This window comes from Nomascus leucogenys, chromosome 1a, assembly GCF_006542625.1.
Source record: "Nomascus leucogenys isolate Asia chromosome 1a, Asia_NLE_v1, whole genome shotgun sequence".
Lineage (NCBI taxonomy): Eukaryota > Metazoa > Chordata > Mammalia > Primates > Hylobatidae > Nomascus > Nomascus leucogenys.
Genome location: NC_044381.1, coordinates 45,024,828 through 45,045,277, shown reverse-complemented (window position 1 = coordinate 45,045,277; position 20,450 = coordinate 45,024,828). Strand labels below are relative to the sequence as shown.

The 20,450-nt window shown below is 45.2% G+C and overlaps 1 protein-coding gene across 3 annotated transcripts in view; it reads right to left on the bottom strand.

The window, feature by feature from the left end:
• Positions 1-20,450, bottom strand: part of SHC3 (SHC adaptor protein 3) — a 171,658-nt gene that overhangs the window by 36,550 nt on the left and 114,658 nt on the right. The window contains exons 7-9 of one of the 3 annotated variants that reach the window (XM_030807514.1): positions 9,675-9,801; positions 4,465-4,615; positions 3,347-3,458 (exon numbers count right to left, since the gene is read on the bottom strand). In XM_030807514.1, the coding sequence (XP_030663374.1) occupies positions 3,347-3,458; positions 4,465-4,615; positions 9,675-9,801 (390 nt within the window). The remainder of the gene's footprint in view (positions 1-3,346; positions 3,459-4,464; positions 4,616-9,674; positions 9,802-20,450) is intronic. The other 2 variants (XM_030807546.1, XM_003281557.4) reach the window with 2 other exon arrangements.

Here is a 20,450-nt window from a genome sequence, read left to right as displayed (position 1 = left end):
TCTTGATGGCTCCACTGTGATGGCCTTAGCAAAGATTCTGGCCCTTGCTGCCCCAAGACGGCAGGAGCCTGGCAGGCAGAATATGCCTGGTCTCCTCCTCTCCCTGACAAATGCTCAAAGATCAAGTAACTGAGCAGAAGGACCACAAGCCTTATAATTAATTATTAATTGCTCTTGCTTTCTTTTTAAATATAAGCAAATGCTTTATAAATTAATTTCATTCAAGCAATACAATAGAAGCTCTGTACCTCCTAAGGAACTGAGAGAGACTCCTTCCTTATAAAATAGGGCTGCAGTTACTGCCCCTGGGTCTGTGAAGGAAGCCCAGGGTGGGTGTGCAAGTGAAGAGCCCCCTCTGCTGAGGCAGTGACGCTGCCTCGATGGGATTTCATAGCTAGCCAATGGGTGTGCTGAGGCTGGGCCAAGGCTGCTCTGTCACCGAGACCTAGTGTGAAAGACCTAGTGCCTTGACAGGACTTCACAGCTAGCCAGTGGGTGTGCTGAGGCTGGGCCCGGGCTGTTCTGTCACCCAGACCCTGGGTGAAAGTGACACCCAGACCTAGTTGCCAGAGAATGCCTGTTCAGATCCTTCTCGGAGTCTTTTTGCGTGTGCGCCCTGTCTCCAATCTTCTTACATAAACATGTTCGCAAGAACACCCTGTGGTATTCACATCTCTGGAAAGAGGGTGTCTTTTATACCCTATGGGCGGTGGTGTGTTGAAGCCAGCTCAATCCAGCTGGCAGGAGTTGGTTCAGGGCTTTTTAAAAAGCGTTCCCAAGAGCCTGTGGCTGGACGTTTGCCAGCACACCACTGTCTCCCAGGCTGTAGGTGTGAGAATGAAGTGTCATGCTAACATTCCCTCACTGGGGAGCACCACCTGCAACATCACGGACTGTGTTTCTACTCTCCTATTTCTCAACATGCTTTCTACATTGAAGAGTCTAGTCAGATTACGCATCCTTGCTTAGTGACAGCTATTTGCAGTTTACACCTTTGTGTACATTGCAAACAAATCAGCCTTTAGAAAAGAATTTCACAAACAAAATTTTAAAAGGAGACGATCAAGAGCCCAAATGCATAATCTTCCTGACTGCCCTTTCCCACCATAGATGACAGCAGGTGCTGAGCCGGGGCAGGAGGACACGTGCCATGGTGATACCTGGAGTTCACGTCCATTGGGGACAGTATCTGCCAGCAAATTAATAAGTGACATTCTAATTTGTTCTGTAAAAGATATTTGTTGTTTTCTTTTTTTTTCTCTTTTTTTTTTTTGAGGCAGAGTCTGACTCTGTCACCCAGGCTGGAGGGCAAGTGGCATGATCTTGGCTCACTGCAACTTCCACATCCCAGGTTCAAGCAATTCTCCTGCCTCAGCCTCCTGAGTAGCTAGGATTACAGGTGCCCGCCACCATGCATGGCTAATTTTTTGTATTTTTAGTAGAGACGGGGTTTCACCATGTTGGCCAGGCTGGCATCGAACTCTTGACCTCAGGTGATCCACCTGCCTCGGCTTCCCAAAGTGCTGGAATTACAGGCGTGAGCCACTATGCCCTGCCTCTTTATTGTTTTCAAAGAAGAGCTGGAAATTTATTGAGAGCTCTGAGTCTCAAGTTCCAGGCCAGGAACTCATTCTGCGACATCATCTGTTCTCGATCTGGCTGGAATAACTTGAATATATCAAAAACAAGACCTATTTTAAAATAAACCTGACATATTTTACAATAAAGTAAATATCTAACAGAAATAATGTGTCTCCTTTATTCTTTAGCAGTTATTATATGTCTATGCACACACATGTTATGGAAATGCATTTTAAATGTATGTAGAACAAGGATAAATAGCCCATAATGAAAATGTCCCTCTGGCAAAGTTATGACTCTGATTTGCTATTTCTAGCCTATTCTGAGGCAGAACATCTGGTGGCTTCTGCCAGGCCTTATGTTTTATTGACTGGGCCAGCACTGTGGGTCTTCCTGCATCTGGGGCAGGCGAGACATGAAATTCTCTTACACAGAGGACATTTTAAAAATGTATTGTCATTTGCTTCCTGGCATAAATAGCTATAATGAAGGAATAAGCCTCAACATTAAACCAATAATGTTGAAACTTAGATACATAGAAGCATCAGTTGCATCCATCCCCTTCAGATCTTATAGATTTAGTAGCCAGGATCCCAGAGCTATTGAAAGAGTTATAAATTTTTTTGAGAAGGGAACAAGGTTAAAATTAAAAGACATTCTTAAAGGATTAGATTGAGATATGAATACATCATACATATTTGTATGTGTATATATAACTGTCTAGAGAATAAAAACTTATGTGAGCAATTAGCAGTTACTTCTTAGATAGTTGTATCTAAATTATTATGGCTGTATCCAAATATATTTGAATTATTTGCAGATATCTGACTTATAAACAGTTATATTGACACTAGTTTTAATGTGTGATGTAGGTGCATGTTATTATGATTGTAAGATGCAGAAGTGTTCTCTGAGAGTATCCAGGGCCTGTGAGAGACATATATCCCTGGTGCCACCTCTGCCTCAATCCCCAGCTTAGAGTAGGGGGCTGCACATTCCCCCCAAAGCTGACCCTGAGTAAAGGGAAGGAGAATGGGACAAGGAAGGAAAGGCAACAAATTTGTTGTAGGAGTCACTGGGGCTCAACCTCAACCTTAGAGTTGCCTCACGAGTTCCCACAGGAAACCGGGGTGAAAGTGCGCCTGAGATGTCAGCTTCTCAGCACCCCTGGGCACAGAAGCTCTCCCAGCCTGGAGGTGTGCAGTCTCAGGGGTATGAAGCAGTGACTGCAGACGGGGTGTGAATGGTCCTGGAGCTGCAGGGAGGCACCACCTGATTGGTGCCAGGAGATGTCTGCAACACCGTTGCTTTTTTTTTTTTTTTTTTCGAGACGGGGTTTTGCTGTTGTTGCCCAGGCTGGAGTGCAATGGCATGATCTCGGCTCACTGCAACCTCCATCTCCTCAGATCAAGTGATTCTCCTGCCTCAGCCTCCCGAGTAGCTGGGATTACAGGCACCCACCACCACTCCTGGCTAATTTTTTTATTTAGTACAGTTGGGGTTTCACCATGTTAGTCAGGCTGGTCTCGTACTCCTGACCTCAGGTGATCCTCCCGCCTCGGCTTCCCAAACTGCTGGGATTACAGACGTGTGCCACTGCGCCCGACCACACTGTTGCTTCTATTTCTATGGTCTAGTCAGGATTCTATAGCAACACACACAGCAAATATATCCAGGGGTCACTCTGTCAGTCCACAGAAAATAGGCGGCCCAGTGGTGAGCATGTTACTTTTGAAAAGTGTCTTGTGTTTCTCACCCATCTCACCTTGCCTCTCACCTTGCCTCTCACCTTGCCTTAAAGGTGTTTGCTGCCAGTCTTCGCCAAAGGTGTCTCCTAAGTGTCTTCCCTGGTAATAAGTCTGCTCTTTTCCTGCAAACTATAGACACATGTAAATACACTGAATGAAAAAATTATTTTCTCCTCATTTCCCCACTTTTGAAAGCCACAAGACAGTTGGCAAATTGATCCTTAAGGTGCTTCGCATCCTGTGTTACACCCAATTTTCCCTTCATGCCTCATGGTTGGCATTAAGATATGGGAAATAAGTTCGTGTGGGTGTGAGGAAAAGGCTGCATCTCCATCAAAACTACACATAGCCCCCCTTGTTTTCATTACCCCCCCCACCCCTCCCAAAGTGTGACTGTAAATCAAGCTCTTCCATATGTATGTCCTAAAATAAATTTCAATTACAGAGTATCTATGTGTCAGAACACACTTCCCACATAACACATACGCCCATGATCGTTCACACTTGGGCAAGTCCACTCTGTAAACCAGGAAATTTCCTTCAAAAAATCAGGAAATTCCCTCTCAGTGTCAGATCCCTGAGCTCAATGTTATTTTGCCATTTTTAGTTGTGTCATTATCATTCACATAAGGTAGTAATGTTAAAAATTTCCTATAACAAAATAGAAATATCATAACTCTAGAAAGCAATTGCCTTACTAGAATTTTGAGTTGGACATAAAACAAGGGAATGAATAAAATAGAAAACTCATAAAATTCTCATCATTTTAAGGGTCTATATTTACTCTTTTCAGAGAACCCAATGCCTCCCAAGCCTTTTTAAAATCTTAAATTCTCTCTTTCCCTCACTGAGATCACAGTATGATGGAATATGTCTGAGGGTACAGAGGACACCCCCAGACTCATATCCCAGGAATCACAACACAGTTCCAAAGCATTTGGCTAATGCTTTATGATGTTAACCCAAAGCCTCTCCTCATCTGCATGCCTCATGAAATCCAGTGAGAGAAAGCTCATGATTTACCATGTCAAAAATGAAACAGAACATCAGCCTGAAATAAAACCAAAGAAAACAAAAGGAAATAAAGTTGAGTTAGCCTCCATTCCTTATATAAGGAAAAAAATATAAGACTTACCTGGGCTGTGTCAGGAGCATGGGGTCTGGGTTTCAGTCTAGTATCAAGAAAGCCCCCTGGAGGAGGCATCTTGCTTGGGATGCTGTTGTAGTACGCGTGGTCTGAGCCATCTCCCTCCTCTTCCGTCCATGGCTCATCCAGACTCTGCATTCTGTTAAAGGAAGATTTCCAAGGGCTTTAGCCAAAAGTTGAGCTTGCAGCCAAAATCAACAAATCTAATGTTAGCGCCTGTTATCAAGAAAAGAGAGTTTAGTCAGTGCCTCCTCAGCCGTCCAGGTCTCATGCACAGATGAAAAGCAGATGAGTGGTTTAGCAAAATATCTCTGCCATATTCAGAGTTTCACTCATTGGAACATTTCAGTCATGCTTGATGGAGGTCCTTTTGTAAAAGTACATTTTAATTAAGAAAGAAATTATGCCTAAGGATAGCCAGCTCCTCAAGGGACAGCACACATTTTTGTAAGCCATGAAATTGATCCCAAACAAAACCAACTACAAAATGGAAATTTAGTGATATGAGGGAAAATGGTAGAATATGAACCTCTCAAAATTCTCCCTTCTGCTATTTGAAAAACCTGTTGTGCTTCAAAGGACATCAACAAGAAAGTAAAAATACAAACTACAAAATGGGAGAAAATATTTGCTAACATATATCTTAAATGAGACATGTATCTAGAATATATAAAGTACTCCTACAGCTCAACAATGAAAAGACAACCCGATCTTAAAAATGAGCTAAGGATTTGAGCAGACTTTTCTCCAGAGATACACAAAAGGCCAATAAGCACATGAAAAGATGCTCGACATCATCGGTCATCAGGAAAATGAACAACAAAACCACAACCAGAGACCACTTCATGCCCACTAGGGTAGCTATAATCAAAGAGATGGACAAGAAAAAGTGTTGATAAGAACCTGGGGATATTAGAACCCTCATAAATTGCTCATGGGACTGTAAAATGAGGCAGCCACTTTAGAAAATAGCTTTGTAGTTTCAGCATAACCATATGACTGCAGAATTTCACTCCCAGGTTTATACATAAGAATATTGAAACATATGTCCACAAAGAAACTTGTATGCATCTTCACAGTAGCATTGTTCATAAGAGTTAAAAGGTAGGGCCGGGCGCGGTGGCTCACACCTGTAATCCCAGCATTTTGGGAGGCCAAGGTGGGCGGATCATGAGGTCAGGAGTTCAAGACCAGCCTGGCCAATATGGTGAAACCCTGTCTCTACTAAAAATACAAAAATTAGCCAGGCGTGGTGGCACGCACCTGTAGTTCCTGCTACTCGGGAGGCTAAGACAGGAAAATTACTTGAACCCAGGAGGTGGATGTTGCAGTGAGCTGAGATCATGCCACTGCACTCCAGCCTGGGCAACAGAGTAAGACTCCATTAAAAAAAAAAGGGTAGAAGCACCCAACTGTCCATAAACTAATGACTGGATGAACAAAAGGTAATATATCTATACATTCAAATACAGAGAAAGACTCCATCTCAAAAAAAAAAAAACCAAAAACTCTAAAATGAAAGAAATGCTGACAGATCCTACAACATGAGTGAATCTTGAAAACATTCTTCTAAGTGAAAGAAGCCAGATACCTACAGTATGATTCCATTTATATGAAATGTCCAGAATGGGCAAATCCATAGAGACAGAAAGTGGTTGGTGGGAGAGCGGGGAGTGGAGAATGGGAAGTAATTGCTGATGAGTACAGAGTTTCTTTGGGGGGTAATGAAAACGTTCTGGAATTAATGGTGATAATTGTACAACTTTTGAATATAACAAATCAACTCAATTGTAAACTTTAAAGGAGCAATTTGATTATATATGAATTAATTATCAATTTTAAAAATAATAATAAATGGAGTCTTAGTGGCATCTGATTTGTTTTTCAGTGTCCGCAGAGAATGGGGCTGGAACAGCTGGATGCAGTGTGTGTTCTCTCATGTTCCCAGGCTGCACCCAGCTGGAGGAGTGCAGCTGGAACGGAAGGCAGGGCAAGCCTAGGAGATCGCCCTCGCTCCGCTCTCAGACAAATACCCTGCGGACACCAGGAGCCTCTACAGGATAAAGTGAGGCGGATGTCAGGTCACCGACAGTATGAAGCTACAGGCAGGGCCTCTTGTCACTGTTCTGCTTTAGAAATGATACGCCGGCCGGGCGCGATGGCTCACACCTGTAATCCCAGCACTTTGGGAGGCCAAGAGGGGCGGATCACGAGGTCAGGAGATCGAGACCATCCTGGATAACACAGTGAAGCCCCATCTCTACTAAAAATACAAAAAGTTAGCCGGGCGCGGTGGTGGGAGCCTGTAGTCCCAGCTACTCGGGAGGTTGAGGCAGAAGAATGGCGCGAACCTGGTAGGCGGAGCTTGCAGTGAGCCGAGATCGCGCCACTGCACTCCATCCTGGGTGACAGAGCGAGACTCCATCTTAAAAACAAAACAAAACAAACAAACAAACAAAAAACCAGAAATGATATGCCAATACTTGCATTTGGAGGCGACATTTTTCTCAGTGGATAAGATCCTGTCTAGTACATTTTCTTTCCCCAAAAGTCCTTCAAACTTCACTATATACAAACATGTACAGAACTTCATACTTTACATATGCTGCCAGAGGAGTATGGTAGTTAAACTAACTCCCTCCATTCATTTTTGTATGTATTATCTTAATAGCATTTATTTGGCTTTTATTCAACATTTCAGAAACAAAGGCTAGCATAATAATTAATATGAAATATACTTATGCATCCCCCATGGAGATTAAATAAGTGTTAACCTTTTGATCTATTATGTTAAATCAAATTTAACCTAAAGCTACCTCCTTACATATTTAAGTTTGGCCTAAAGGTTTCTCTGTACATCCTGAACTATACAAGTGGAGGTGTAAACAGACCGTAGCCTACTCTTGTGCCAATCACCGAGTTTTGGCCAATCAAATGCGGCCAACTGTTCCAACTCTGTTCAAATAAGGCAAACGCCGACCTGTAACCAGTGCAGCTGTTTCTGAACCTCACTTCCATTTTCTGTAAGCCATTTTCCTTTTTCTGCCCATAAATCTTCCACCACATGGCTGCCCTGGAGTCCCCGAGTCTACTCTGGCTGGGAGGCTGCTCTGGGCGCGAATTGTTTATTGCTTAATTAAACTCCTTTAAATTTAACTCAGCTGAAATTTTTCTTTTATCAATTACATGCTTCTCTTTTTAATAAAATTTGTCAAACTTATGTTGGATGGATACATAGATATGTGATATTATAAGTAAAATGTTAATGGTAGAACCTAGATGGTGTCTATACAGTTCTTTGTGTATATTGGAACATTTTTATTATGAAATGGTGCAGGGGGATATGCTTAACAAATACAGTCAAACACAACCCATCCACCCACACCCCTGCCCTGTCCTCAGATATCCTGGAGCTGTGTATAGTATTTTTGCAGTTTTTGTTGTTGTTTGTGTGTTTGATTTTTTCAGATGGAGTCTTGCTCTGTCACCCAGGCTGGAGTGCAATGGCACAATCTCAGCTTACTGCAACTGTCACCTCCTGAGTTCAAGTGATTCTCCTGCCTCAGCTTCCCAAGTATCTGGGACTACAGACGTGCATCATCATGCCCAGCTAATTTTTGTATTTTTAGTAGAGATGGGATTTCACCATGTTGGCCAGGCTGGTCTCGAACTCCTGACCTCAGGTGATCTGCCCACCTTGGCCTCCCAAAGTGTTGGAATTACAGGCATGAGCCACTGTGCCCAGCCTTGTGTATGTTTTTATGCTCTTTCCACACATTTATTTATCCATATACTATATATGCAGTCATTTATGTTTTCAAAATTTTCATAAATGGTTCATATCCTTTTGTAACTTGCTCTTTTTTATTTCATTATAAATTTTGAGATTTATGCTGCTAGTACATGTATATTGGTGAATTCTTATTAACTACTATGTCCCATTATACACAAAATAAAAAATTTGTTTCCTCACTTTCCTACCTACATTTGGGTTGCTGTCACTATCTGCCTCTAACTCTTCTATACATATGTTCCTGTCCCAGCTTGCTGAAGTTTCTTTCTTTCTTATTATTTTTTTTAATGTGATGACCATAAGGGAGAATTGAATTCTAGCATTTTCAGCCTCTGGAGCGAAGCTTCTAGCAACGTGGAAATGGTGGGTCCTGTGGAGGCACCTCCAAAATGAATGTCTTAAATGGAATTTTCCAGGGAAAGTGGAAAAGAAATGAAAAGTCTCTTTGAAGAAAGGCAAAGACTGAGAAGGGAGATGAAAGAAGCCTTCATAATCATAAAAGCAAAGGTAGAGTCTGACTCTAGAACTAAGGCATAGAAGAATGTGGCTTTAGAAGTTTGAAAAAAGTATAGAGTAAATTTAGGAACAGTAAAGTTTTGTTTATAGCAAACACACCATTAAAATAGATTTTCATTATGCAAGTTCAATCAAGGACAGAATATTGAATGACCAATATGCCCCATATTACTTTTCTTTTAATGCTTGATGCTGTACGGAATATTCTTACATCCTAAGGAAACTCAGTGATAGAACCTGAACATTTTTTATAATAAACTAAACATCTCCCAATTCCTCTTCACACTCACTATTTTGTTGAACACTTAAAAAAAAACCTAAGGTGCCATTCTTATTCCTACTTCACAGATAAAGCTGCTGAGACTCAAGGAGTTTACAGAACTTGCTCAGGGCCGCCTGGAAGGTAAACAAACAACCAAGCTGTTAAGCTGCAAAGGCCAGTGAAGCCGAAACTATGCTGGTAGCCAGCACAGTGCCTCACGGAGGGGACCTCTTGCAGCACGACTTTGGCTAATCGTAACGACAAGGACAATGGGACGCACAAAACTGGTGGTGACAGAGACCCAAAGAGGTGACATATGGAAGCATCACATGGCTGCAGAGGAAACAGAACAAAAAAATTATAATGAAGTTGCTTTTCTGTAACCTTGGCGACCGTCACTATAGTTTCAAGAAAATGTTTTTCTACACATTCAAAGCATCATCCATATGTTGGCTTCCATCTGTTGGCTTTCTGTGCCATATCCCGGCACCGACCAGGTGTCTCTGAGCCCAGGAAGCCCTGTGATTAATTGTGCCTGCCCAGAGCACAGCTCAGGGATGTGGTTTTAAGAGGAAAGGTCATAAAACCCACATGGACTATTGCAAATGGTGTCACAGCACTACTCACCGATCATGGAGAGCGGGAATCTTGGTAGGACACTGTAAATATTGCTTAAACCGGAGCTCAAAGGCTTGTCCAATGGAGCCGATGACATCCTGGGCCAGCCCATCACAGCATTCCAAAATGTGACAAGCTGGGAAAGCAAGTGACATGGGCCTATTAGAGACAGACACTGGTGCTACCTGGGCTCCTCTACAAAGAGCCCTTGCTGAGGACAGAGGGACAGAGAGGTGCATGCTTCTTCCATAATATGTCCTAGCAGATCCAACCATAGCTGTATCTCCGGGTAGGGAATCCTACAGCTATAACATTTCACAATAGGCATGCATTTCTTAATAGCCTATTGACTACAAAATTATAGGTTTCATTTTTAAATAAGTTAAAGAATTTTCAAGTTCAATTTGATGTTCTTCAATTTCTTTAGTCTATAAAGCATCAATTCTGACATCAATGGGGGAAAACTGTTTAGAAGGAGACTTCAGCATGACAAAGAGCCTGATCTCGACATGAACTAGGTCCCTTTAAACCCATGAGGCCTTAAAAAATGGACTGAAACCAGCATCTGTTGAGTGAATCTTGATTTATTCAGTGGACTTAGAGCAAGTTGTTCACTTACTTCTTAGTGGGGGTAAAGTGTTGACCACCATATGTGGCAACTCAAAACAATAAGGAAACCTTTGAAGATGAATATAAAGAGATATTAATTATCAGTGTGACCATGCCAATAACATGACACTTGCATCTACATAAATTTGAGACTGGTTATTCAGGCAGATTCTCAGAAAAGCAGCTTGTGTAAAGAGTAGATAAAAGTTAGGGGTGGAGGTAGGCCAAAATGAGGCCACTCCGAGGCTGGTGGTAAGGCCTGGAGCAGTCCTTATGCTTGAAGCAGGCACCAGCTGTTACACAAGGACATGCTGTCCTAGTGGCAAGGCTGCAGGATTATCTCTGTGAAACCTTCAGAGAAAAGAGGGCCAGCCTCTGCCTCATAAGGAAGTAGTACTTTTTCTCCAAGGTACTGGAAAATACCTCTACTCTCCAGACCCACTTCCACCGTGCCCTACCATAAGTGTCCACATGTCCCTCCTGAAGGAGCCACAGGGTTGTCACCATGAGGAGCCTAGCACGATCTTTTTACCAATGGGATGAACGAATTATCAGGAATTCCTGGGAAGAATGACAGCTGCCTTTATCACACCCCACCTTTCTCCTGCCGACAATCGTATGCCAAGGAGGCTTCCTCCAAAAGCCACGTTGGTCCCTGCAGTGAGGAGGACGCATTTCTTCATCAGTTGTTGTTCCTCAGCCCTGGCAGTGATTAGGGAGACACTAAACTGTGCCCTCCCTATAGGAGAAGCCAGTACATACTGGAAAGACGAAAGCTGTCAGGGAGAGGACAGAGAGACAGACACCGCTGCCTCTGCACAGTGTGGACCCTCTCAGCATAACACGGCACTGGGACTTTACCCCGGAGGCAGCCAGCTAGGACCTGGGGCCTCAGTTCCTTCTCTCCCAGACTCCAGGGCAGGGAGACTTCTGTGGACACAGGAAATGTATTTCCTCGGAAGAGCAAGTGCGAATGTACTGCTGCTTTGGGTGGCAATGCAACCCCTTGGATACAGCAGTGTTATTTTAGATATTGCCAAGGGATGTGTCTACAAAGGTTCATGCATCCTGGTTGTCTTTTGATGATCGATTATTGATATTATTTTAGTATTGACATTATTATTTACTAAGTATTGACCCCAGGTAGTCACAAAGCAATACCAAGCAGCTGTTACAGTTGTGCAGGTCATTGACAGATACAAATGCAACCATCTTCCAGCTAAGAAGGAAGTAGGAGTCCAGCCCTGAGCGAGGGAAAGCCAGTGAGACACCTCCTTCCCCTGACCTGTCCTGTGCCATGCCCCTCCCGGCCCCGCCATCCAGCATCAGCACCAGCCAACAGGACTGGTTGGTTGGTGTTTTGGAGAACCAGAAAAAAGACCGGAAAAGGGTCAGAAAGGGTAGCCTATTTTTTTAAGGAGAAAATAGGCACCCTAGCCTTTAAGATGAAGAATGAAGAATACGATTTATTGAGAGTGGGCTGTACAATCTCATCCACATGCCACTAACCTTCTACACACCTGAGAGCATGAAGCCTGGGAAGAGGCCTCTGTGGGAAAGGTCCAGGACATTTGGAGCAGGTCAGGGCTCGAGGTAAAAGCACTCTAGCATGCTGAGAAATGGGCATGTTACTCTAAGTGACTAATCGGCGGGGTGGGCCCTGCAGATCACGAGTAGATCCATGGACTCTCCGAAATTAACTCATGCCTGCAGCTCCTGGCACCTGCCACAGTCCTCAATGAATGGAGAAAACAAGTCACCTGTTGCTTTGGTCTGGGGATTCCTTCTATAAAATGGCCTCTACATGTTCCAGAAACTCACTCCAAATCCAAAGTTAAACCTGGACTTTGTCTCTCTGGGCCTGGTATTTCTTCTGAGAGTATTGACACTTAGCGAAAAGCCACTGTCTTCTAGTCTGCCCTGTGTGATTTGATGTGTGCACCAAATAATGATGCCTTCCCCAAAGGCAGTCATCCAGCCTGCTGGGCTTCACCTCTCCCTGAGGAAACAACAAAACCAAAGATGCCATTCACAAGCAATGGAGAAGAAACCGAGAGAGGTGTGCAGAGCATTCGTGCACAGAATCAAGATTCCAAATGATGCAAAATCTAAAACATAGCTCAATGCAAACAGAGGTCAGCAAGACAGGGAATTCCACAGTCCTTCTCATTTGGGGAAACTGCCCATTGGGGAAACTTGTACCAACAGCCTGCAATAGTTCATTTACTTAAAAGCAGGGATCCTTTGCTGACACTGGTTTCTCTCTTGCTTAGCCCTGACCGATAAAAAAAGGCTGAAGCCACTCTCTAAGAGCACTAGCCCAAGCTGCCCCGGAGCAGCCACGTGAGCCATGAAATCAGCAAGGGGACTCTGGGCAGCTCACACCACAAGGACTACTCCATAACTGAGATGGGCAACTTGAAAGCAAACCACTCCCTTAGGAATGTATTGTGGCTCTGTAGTCACACTGTAGTAGCTGGGGACGCGGTGGCTTTCAGCCATATGGTAGCTCCTGGCATGTCAACTCACATCTCCCGCTCCCTGAAGAATGGTTAACAGTGGTGAATGAGAAGGCAGTGCCTAGATGCATCCCAATCCACCAGACTGCCAGTTCTCAGCTTCCTCATCTCCCCAAGTAAATCCAGAGGCTAGTAGCTGCTCCCGGCTTGGCGCTCAGGGCTGGCCCCCGGCCATCTGCCTGCCACAACAGGGCATCCAGTAAACTGGTGCAAGGCTTGTTCATCTGAGCACGCTCTCAACACCCTCCCTGTGACACCTATTCTGTGAGTCAGGGTGGGCAAGTTATGCCACAGCAAGAAACAATCCCAACGTCTCTGGCTGAAAACAATCATTTCATTCTTGCTCACTCATTTCTGGGCATCTCTCTAAGGCAGCCATCCTCTCGTGGTGCCTCAGTGGCCCGGGCTGGTTTGATCTTTTGATCCTGGAACTCAACGCAAGGCCTTTCCCACAACCTGCAGAAGAAACAGACAGCAGGGCCTTGCACCAGGACCAAATGCACCTTCTGTTCTGCTCTCAGCCCATCACACAGAACTGTCATGGGCTTCTCCCAAGCAGGAGGGGGCCAGCAGACGCCATCTTTTGCAAATTTGGAAGGATAGGAGAACAGGATATTAGGAATGCCCATCACACCCACTGAACCCCTTCTCTAAGTCACAGGTATCCATGCTGCTTCTCACTCATGCCTACCACAAGGAACTTTCCAACCATGCATTCCCAGTAAGTGTCTATTTATAAATTATTAACACGCATTTCTGTATTAATATTATGTGTATTATAAAAATATATTTTAAAAGATATCTTTTGTCTTCAAAAAGGATAAAATAAAGAGAAAAATAAAAATTTAAGCTGTCTTGTTAGCTGTGAAAGCATTACACTGTCAGTCAGTATCTCAAGACACAACCACATTAGGTGTGATCCATTGTTATTACGATGGATAAAAATTCATCTTTCCATCCTGGAAATACATTTCTTTATCATCTTGAATGTGGAAGGGCTGATTTCTTATCTTACATGAGTAGATGATCAGTGTTCTTACTGTGAAATGCAGCCTGTGAAGTGTTCAAAATGGAAGTAAATGTTATTAGCTCTTTCATTTCTTTTCTTTTCTTTTCTTTTCTTTTCTTTCTTTTTTTTTTTTGAGATGGGGTTTCGCTCTTGTTGCCCAGGCTGGAGTGCAATGGCGCGATCTTGGCTCACTGCAACCTCAGCCTCCCGGGTTCAAGCCATTCTCCTGCCTCAGCCTCCCGAGTAGGTGGGATTACAGGCGCCCACCACCACGCCCAGCTAATTTTTAGTAGAGACAGGGTTTCACCAAGTTGGCCAGGCTGGTCTCGAACTTCTGGCCTCAAGCGATAAAGTGCTAGGATTACAGGCATGAGCCACCATGCCAGCCAGCTCTTCCATTTCTTTCTTATTTGTTTGAGCTGCCATGATGAGTATAATCCCTAATATACAGTTTCTCTCCGAGAGGTTTAGTTCAGTTAAAACTAGTTCACACAGCTGAGAACCCACTTCGCTTTGCCACTGCACCCCACATCCCGGCACATGGGCTAGCAGCAGAGAGCCCTGCCTGCTGTGCAGCCATCCTGCCCTTCCTCTGCTATTACGGGCTAAGATCATCCTCAGTTTCCAGATTAGAACTGTGAGCCAATGCTCCAGCCTTCATGTCCCACACAGTGGGCTATTTGCACACTTCTGGCATAGGCCACTGCCTTGGCAAGCTTTGTGCAAAGAGCAAGACCCTGCCCTTGCCGAGGCAAAAAACTTAACAGGATCCATGCCCCACTTTCAGGAAGCCACACTCCAGCCCCACACTTCACGGGTCCCAGGTGCCGTCCACCAGCCTCTCCAGGGTGGCTTGGCTCCCACAGTCTATCTGGGGTTCTCCAGTGGCTGCTCATCCAGACACCAGTAGCCTCAGATCCAGCCACATTCCAGAGCAGCTGGCCAGGGCATGGGGAACCTTGGAGACACTCGAAGTCATTACTCAAATGAGAAAAAGTCCTGCTAAACAAGGACGGCTGTCTTTTCATCTTAGTGAGCTGATAATCCAAATGCCTTAAAAGGAATATCAAAAACTAATGAATTCTACCGGAGAGATGAGGGCTCCTCAATCTCAGACTGGTCAGACAACCTTAGTTTGTTTATTCAATGTAGCCATGCACTCTGAATTGATCCAGTTTTCTTTTTTTTTTTTTAATCAGAGAAGAGTAAGAAATCCAACATTCAGCCACCCTGCTATGATGAGTTTCTCAGCACATGTCCTAGCCCCAGATAGGGCAAATTAAAGTAATAAGGATATAGCATTTTGCACTCATCAGATTTGTGGGAATTTAAAAGTCTAAAAATGCCAATTGTTGAAAAAAGGAGACCTCATATACTACCTGTGGAATTATAAAGTAAAATGACCATTTCAGAAAAGTTGAGGATGTCCAAAACAGTGATTTGGCCTCCAGGTACATACCCTAGGGAAATTCTTGGACGAGAGCACAAAAAAAAATACAAAATATTTACTGATGACTTTTCTTAGCAGACATTTTTTGAGCATCTACTGTGCACAAGGCCCTGCCCTAGGATCTAGGGAGAGTTTCAGTGGACACTGAAAATAAATAAAAAAAAATACCTCTGTAGTGGATTGCAGGGTGCCCCCCCTCAAAATTCATGCCCCCTGACCATTTGGAACCTGTGGAAAAGAGTTTTTACAGGTGTGGTTAAGTTAAGAATCTTGAGATGAGATTATCCTGGATTAGGGAGGGCTCTAAATCCAAGGACAAGTGTCCTTATAATAGATAAGAAGAGGGGCCCAAACACATAGGAAGGGGAGGCAGAGAGAGGAGTGATGCTGCCACAAGCCAAAGAATGGCTGGGCCACCAGAAGCTGGAAGGAGTCTCCCCTAGAGCATGGCTCTGCTGTTGCCTGACTTCAGACTCCTGGCTTCTGGAATGGTGAAAGAATCAATTTCTGTTGTTTCAGGCCACCTAGTTTGTGACATTTTATTATAACAGCCCTAGGAAATGAACACAGCAAGGAAGGCAACGTAAAACAAAGAAGATGGAAGATGGTGGTGGAGGATGTGGCGGAGGACGGTGGTGGAGAACGTGGTGGAGGATGTGGTGGAGGATGTGGTGGAGGACAGTGGTGGAGGACAGTGGTGGAGGACGGTGGTGGAGGACATGGTGGAGGATGGTGGTGCAGGACGGTGGTGGAGGACGTGGTGGAGGATGGTGGTGTAGGACAGTGGTGGAGGATGTTGTATAGGATGTGGTGGAGGATGGTGGTGGAGGACAGTGGTGGAGGATGTTGTATAGGATGTGGTGGAGGATGGTGGTGGAGGACAGTGGTGGAGGACCGTGGTGGAGGATGTAGTGGAGGACCTAGTGGATGCAGTGGAGGACGATGGTGGAGGATTCAGTGGTGGACATTGCGGAGGACGGTGGTGGAGGATGTGGTGGAGGATGGTGGTGTTAGGACATGGTGGAGGACATGGTGGAGGACAGTAGCAGAGGATGATGGTGTTAGGAGGTGGTGGAGGACGTGGTGGAGGGTGGTGCTGGAGGGTGGTGGTGGAGGACGTGGTGGAGGACAGTGATGGAGGACATGGTAGAGGACGTGGTGGAGGACATGGTGGAGGACAGTGGCGGAGGACAGTGGTGTAGTACGTGGTAGAGGACGTGGTGTAGGACAGTAGTGGAGGATGATGGTGGAGGATGTGGTAGAGGACGTGGTGGAGGATGGTGGTGGAAGATGTGTTGGAAGACGCTTGGTGTAGGATGGTACACAGGATGATCAGGGGAGGCAGCCCCAGAGGCGGCACTGGAGAAGATACCTGAAGCGAGTCAGGGAGAGAAGTCCAGGAAGGCCGGTGGTAGAAGGCCAGGCACAGGGCCTAGGAGACAAGAGCTTGCTTGTCACAGTCAGGGTCAAGGAAGACCCAGAAGCCAGTGTAGCTGGAGTGGCAGGGAGAGGGGATCATAGGAAGTGAGACGGGATGGAGTGGGAGTGAGCTCACAGAGGGTCCTGTGGGTGTTGGGGGAATGGGACATTTTATCTGGAGTGAGCAGAGGAGGAACAAGATTGCATCATTTTAAAAGGATCCTTCTGGCTGCCACGTGGACAAAAAACTTTAGAGTGGAAGAGCGGGCACAGAGTGACTGACGATTAATTATGGAGCCTGTCAGGGGGCAGCAGGGCAGTGGCAAGAACTGGTAAGATGGAAGGCTTTGCCGGCAGGTGCAGGTGAAGGAAAGAAGGCAGAGAACTGGGGAAGTCGGGGAGGAGTTGCTGTTGATAGAGACCAGCAGGCGCTCTGCAGGAGGAAAGTGCTGGACCTATCTGTGTCTGCCTATGTTTGAGAGGCCTGTGAGACTCCCAAGTGGAGATACAGAGCTGGCTTTCAGGCAGAGGCCAGGGCTGGAAAAATATGTTCAGCATTCTCAGCCCAGGCATGGTATGTAAAGCACAGAGCCTGGCTTTGTTTGTAAAAACACTGCTCATAGTAGCCAAATGTGGGAAACATCCATCCATCAGAAAATTCACCTCCTGCCACAGTGTCATTCGATGGCATATTTAACCACCTGGTTAAAAAAAATAAGCCATTGCTTTCACTCATTATATACTTGAGGCTTTGCTGCCAAGGGAAAGAAAAGTTAGAAGCAGTGCTGTGTTACTTCCACCAATGAGTTCAAAATATTTAAGGCCTCTTTTAGAAAGTCACCTCTTGGGGCCTACAGCAGTCCAGGGCCAAAGGAAACAGAAACTCCTTTTGTTGAAACCACCATATTCGAGAAGCCCAGAAGAGGCAAGCTTGGCTGTGTGAAGCATCGTCTTTCCCATGTGGGCTTCCCACTCAAGCCCACTCACTCCTAAGACCTCCTGTTCTTCAGAAAATCTTGGGAAAAGAGCAGCAAGATGTCTTAGGAGCCGCTGTTCAGGCTGGTTACATATGCTTCTCTCCCATTGGGTCAGCAGCACCTAAGCATAGTCATCACGGTTTATCCGAGGTTTGTGCCTTCCACAGTTTCAGTTACCCATGGTCAACCTCAGTCAAAAAACACTAAATGGAAAATTTCTGAAATGTACAATTCATAAGTTTTAAATTGCATGCCATTCTGAGTGAGTAGTGTGATGGAATCTCATGCCATCCTGTCCAGTCCCTCTCAGGACGTGAATCCTCACTCTGTCCCAAGTATTCGCACTGCATATCCTACCTGCCTAGTACGCACAGTAGCTGACTCAGTTATCAGATCAAAAAAACACAGTATGTGTAGGATTTGGTGCTATTTGTGGTTCCAGGCATCCACTGGGGGACTTGGATGGAACATACCCCTGCAGATAAGGGGGAACTACTATATAGGAAACAACTTTCCATGTCTCGGTCCAGGGAGTACCAGAGGGCGCCTGATCAGGGATACTATTACAATTATAAAGTATACGAATTACATGCCTTCTGTAGGCAGTCGTATGCCTAATTTGAGCATCATTTGGTAGCTACTTTTGTGACCTAAACAGTCCATTTGGAACTGTCTAATATATACGTAAGGTTGCAGGGCATGGGAGTCACCCAGTAGTAATGAAAGTTCCAATGTAAAAAGAAAATGATATGTTAGAATTTAGCAAAGTCTGACTTTTTGGGAATTGCATCCCTACAGGTGCCAGTAGTCATCGCCTAGGCCTCCTATGGTCCTGACTTTTAGCTATAATTTACCAACCTTGTGAAACACGGCTCATTTTCCACCCTTATCTCTTTGAGATGGTGGTGGTGGTGATTACCATCCAACTTAATGACTTGGGTCAGGAACCTTTTGTCCTTTCATTGGATTAACTATAGAAGCCATGGATTCTTGATACCAGAGAGGCAAATATAGATTCTCATTAGAATTATTCTAGATTAACCACAAACACATACAAGAATATAGAAGCAAGAATCAGCACGGAAAAAGACAAACAGTAACAGCATCGAGGGACTTGAACCCGTAACTGTAAAATTTTACAGAAGACTTTCTGGGATGCGTTCTGTACCTGATGGTCTTTAGGGGCTGTGCCTGCAGCCACAACATTACAAGGTCTGCTCATACACAGAGGTCTAGAAGCCCCATTGTGGGGACTTGGACATTTAAGAGCCCAAATAAGAACATTCACACCCAGAATTTCTTGCTACTCTGCCCAGTGGTAGAGGCCAGTCTTCCTAAATTAACCCCTCTACATGGCGTAGGGAAGGAAGAAAGAAAACAGAGCAGTTGGGAGAAAGCCCTGCCACTGGCTCCTTCATGGAGGAAGTCATCCTGGTAAGGACACTGATGAGATGGAGCAGAACATGCTCACAGCTGGGCTGCTGGAGGGATGCAGCTAGATCCACCCTCCCTGCCACACTGTCATCCGGTAGGCTGGGCCTCCTCATACATGGTGAAAGGAGGGTTGAGGGGTAAAGATGGCTGCAAATTCCTTGACATTCTTTCCTTGAAGGGTACATGTGGCTTCCTTCCCCTTGAGTCTGAGCTGGCTGTGACAGTTTTTTTTTTTTTTTTTTTTTTTTTGAGACGGAGTCTTGCTCTGTCGCCAGGCTGGAGTGCAGTGGTGCGATCTTGGCTCACTGCAACCTCTGTGTCCCAGGTTCAAGCGATTCTCCTGCCTCAGCCTCCCAAGTAGCTAGGACTGTAGGTGCACACCACCACGCCTGGCTAATTTTTGTATTTTTAGTAGAGATGGGGTTTCGCCATGTCAGCCAGGCTGGTTTCGATCTTCTGACCTCGTGATCTGCCCACCTCGGCCTCCCAAAGTGTTGGGATTACAGACGTGAGCCACTGCAGCTGGCTGACAGCTGTGACTAGTAAATCTATGGTAGAAGCGAAGCTTAGCCTGGCCCTTCAGAGCACTGGACACATCTACTCTGGGTCTCAGGGAACCTAGAGCTGCCATACAGAAAGCCCTCCTTCCCAGAGGGATGAAGCGGCCACTCGGAGAGTCTCTGAGACTCCATGGAGAGGGCTGAGCCTCTAGTCATCCTTGCCAAGGTCCCAGGTGTGGAAGCGAAGCCAATTTGGACCTCCTAGACCAGCCCAGACTCTCTAAAGGCCACTTGATGACTCCTGTCGATGCCACTAGGGCAGATACACTGACCAGCTGACACTTGCCTGAATTCCTGACCCACATTCTATTATAATAAAATGGTTGTTGTTAAGCTGCTAAGCTTGAAGTAGTTTGTTACAGGCAATAGATAGGTGGGAATACAGAGTGAGTATCTCCGACTAACTGTCTCAAACAAAGGGCCTGTCTTAGTCAGCCGGGACTGCTGTAACAACACCACAGGCTGGGTGACTTCAACAACAGACATTTGTTTCTCACAGTTCTGGAGGCTGGAAGGTGCCAGCAGACTTGGTGTCTACTGAGGGCCCTCTTCCTGGTTTGCAGACGTCATTTTCTTGCTGTGTCCTCACATGGGTGGAAGAGGGTGAGGGAGCTCTCTAAGGTCTCTTTGACAAGAGCACCAAACCCATTCATAAGGCTTCCCCCTCATGACCCAATGACCTCCCAAAGACATCACCTTCAATTGGGGCCTTTAATTAATGAAATACCATCATATTGGGGGTTTCTATTTTAACATGTAAATTTGGGGGTGAAGTGAATATTCAGTCCATAAGAGGGCCCCTGTGTTG